This window comes from Octodon degus, unplaced genomic scaffold, assembly GCF_000260255.1.
Source record: "Octodon degus isolate 3935 unplaced genomic scaffold, OctDeg1.0 scaffold00096, whole genome shotgun sequence".
NCBI lineage: Eukaryota > Metazoa > Chordata > Mammalia > Rodentia > Octodontidae > Octodon > Octodon degus.
Window position 1 is genome coordinate 6,498,226 of NW_004524672.1, and position 3,188 is coordinate 6,501,413.

At 42.3% G+C, this 3,188-nt stretch overlaps 1 protein-coding gene across 3 annotated transcripts in view; it reads left to right on the plus strand.

The window, feature by feature from the left end:
- The window catches only part of Pax3 (paired box 3), a 100,477-nt gene extending 97,651 nt beyond the window's left edge, over positions 1–2,826 (plus strand). For 2 of the 3 annotated variants that reach the window (XM_004638163.3, XM_004638164.2), the window contains exons 8-9: positions 588–834; positions 1,327–2,826. In XM_004638163.3, the coding sequence (XP_004638220.1) occupies positions 588–834; positions 1,327–1,361 (282 nt within the window). In that variant the 3' untranslated portion in view covers positions 1,362–2,826. The remainder of the gene's footprint in view (positions 1–587; positions 835–1,326) is intronic. The other variant, XM_004638165.2, reaches the window with a different exon arrangement.
- The last annotated feature ends 362 nt before the right edge of the window (positions 2,827–3,188 follow it).

A 3,188-nucleotide genomic window follows, 5' to 3' on the forward strand; every position in this document is an offset into this window, starting at 1 on the left:
TCTTCTTCTTCTTCTTCTTCTTCTTCTTCTTCTTCTTCTTCTTCCTCTTCTCTTCTTCCTCTCTCTCTCTCTCTCTCTCTCTCTCTCTCTCTCTCTCTCTCTCATTTCTTTCTTCAGTACTGAGACTCAAACCCAGGGCCTTCTGCGTGCTACATGAGGACCTATGTATTTGTTTAAAATCACATGTGAAAGTTCCAGATGTGATATATGATTAGACTTTTTTATATGAACAGATATGATTTTTCCCTCTTCCTGTCACTTCTTTCCTTTTCACTTAAAATCCTGTCTGATTTTATCACTGGTGTCTAATCCCTTGCGGTCTCTCTTTGTCTTTTCCTTCCTTCTTTTCCTTTACTCTCCCTTCCCCCTGCCCCATTCCTTTTTGTTGAAACAGAAGTCAGATGTTATCATGGGGCATGATGTCATCTTCGCTGCCACTATGAATTGAGGTCACAGTCTTCAGAATAGTTCTTTAACAGATTTCCAAAGACATGGAGATTGGACTTTCAAGTGCTTCTTTCAGCTGTGGTCTCCCATCTGGTCCTCCCTGCATTTTAACTTCTTCCAATCTGCCTGTATTTTTTTAGGTAATGGGACTCCTGACCAACCATGGGGGGGTGCCTCATCAGCCCCAGACGGATTATGCGCTGTCGCCTCTCACTGGAGGCCTGGAACCCACTACGACGGTGTCGGCCAGCTGCAGTCAGAGACTAGACCACATGAAGAGCTTGGACACTCTGCCAACATCACAGTCCTACTGTCCACCCACTTACAGCACTACAGGCTACAGTATGGACCCCGTCACAGGCTACCAATATGGGCAGTATGGACAAAGTAAGCCTTGGACATTCTAGGGGGTCATCACTCCTGAAAGGGAGATAAATTCAACTTCTGTCTAAGATGGAGGCATTAGAGGCATGAGTAAGCCCTACATCTGAGTATCCACTTTATGGCTGAGCCAGCTGATTGGTCCAGGCAGGGCTCCCTTGTATAATTATTTTCTTAAGTGATGTCAACAACATCTTGTGGTCATTAATTGCTGAGACATAAAACCTGATTGCCAGTAGGTAAAACATGAGGGTTGGCCAAAATGAAATAACCCTTGGCATTAGAAACACATGTTCTTAATGAGGTCAGCGCAAGGATCATATGGGATGTAATCCCAGGGAACAGAGTTGTGTCAAGCTTGTCTCCGGAATAAAAATATTAGTCTGAATCCTTTGATACCACAGTATTAAATATGACATTGTAAGCCTGTAGCTGCGATTGCCCCTGACTGGCAGTTGTCCTGACGTGACCTAAAAAGTTGCATGTGTTTCCTTCCAGGTGCCTTTCATTATCTCAAGCCAGATATTGCATAAGTGAACTGTCCAGTTGGAGCTCAGACCAGCCCTGTCTCCTGTCTCCGCGGGCTACGCCAGAAGCATCTTCTCAGCAAAATAAATAAATAAATAATAAAGAAATAAATCACCCTTCGGGGGTGGGAGGAGGTGGAGACAAAGGAAAGGGATTAATTTTTCTTTCTCCGGGAGTGGGTTTCAGATATGTTTGCGCATGTTGGACAAAACAGCAGAGAAGGAAAAGATCTGGGACAGTTAAGAAACCAAGGCAACACTTTAAGGCAGTGGCTTAACCTAGCTACGTGTTAAAATACACCAACTCTTGATGGCTGAAGGTCAAGGAGCTGAAACATTCCACTTGCGTGTGTGCATGTGTGTGTATCTGAGATGTATCTGGACTGATCTGAGCAAGCAGAATGTTCCAAAACATTGTAGGAGAATATTCTAAAGTATAACATGTTCGATGTCCAAGGCTGATACTTTGACAACTTTTAAAACTGCTTGCTTAATGAAGCAGGAATGGAGGAAACCTTGACTTTTACACACTGGAAATTGATATCAAAATAATCGCCACCATATTTTAGGGAGCTAGACTAGATGTAAGGGACCCTCCCAAATAAATTATTTGTGATCATATCTTCGTTTGTAATCTAGTTGTCAACGAACTTCACAGACATTTGTCTTGTGGTAGGACGCAGGATAACAGGAAGGAAAGCTTTTTTTTTTTTTTTTTTTTTTTTTCAGTGTTGAGAGAGGGGTGATGTTTTCCCAATTCACGTTCATCCGGAAGTCAACCTGGGCAGGGAGACGGACATGGTAGAGAAGAGGTGACATGCATTCACATATCTGCTTATCAGTGTGCAATACTGTGTACCTCACAGATGCTTTGGCTGTGGCCAAGGTGATAGAAACAAAATCAGAACTATATTTTTGCAGGTGCTTTTTATTTTTGCAGCCCGTAACTCATTGTGGTAGACTGCAGTGATGTTTGCTGTTTGCTGGACAACTGACACCTGGCTTGCTCCATTTGATTAGAGACTACGTCACAGAATAATGCTTTTAAAAATGATTACGTTTACATTCTTCTCTTTTCTATGAAAGACAGGGCAAGAACAGAAACGTCCCTATGGCTCTCATGTACTTTTAAATTATACAATGATATCCAATATTAAGAGATAATAGGAACTGAGGTTTACATATGTTTGTGTGATGACATTGTAGAATGTCAATAAATTTGTTCTTTGAAGTGTTAAGAGGAACAAGAAGGTGGAGGCAGTGTTATTTATTTCTTCTATTCTCGGAACCATGAATGAGGTAGGCACAAATCCATTCCTGTTAGAGGTGAGAACTGTGACGTAGTGAGTTAGCAAACCTAGGCATAGTGCTGAGTTTAGTTCCTACCGTGGACAAGGGGGATAGAAAAGAGAAGTAGTATCTTTGTGTTGCAGCCTCAGCCAACAACGATGTGTTGTAAAAATGTCTTTCCTGTAAAAAGTGCAGTAAATATTTACTATTTATAATGAATAAACAGTTATGAAAACCTGCCCCACACTGCTTTTTTTGGGGGGGGGGCTGGTAAATGTAGCAGAAATAAAAAACTGGGATATGGGAGTGGGAAGGCCCCAGAAGTGAGCTCTTGTTTCTCGGGCTCCTTCATGGAGGAGACTGTTGTATGGGTAGGTAGGATTGCAGAAGGCACGGTCATGTTTGCTTGAAGCTGTGCCATTGAACACACTCTGGAGTTTATATTTTCATGGGTGTGGGATCTAGAAAAAACCCTGCAGTCTTCTGTCCTTCATTTGTCCTTGGTTTTCTCTGCGTTGATGTCTCCCTGCATTGTCACTTGGA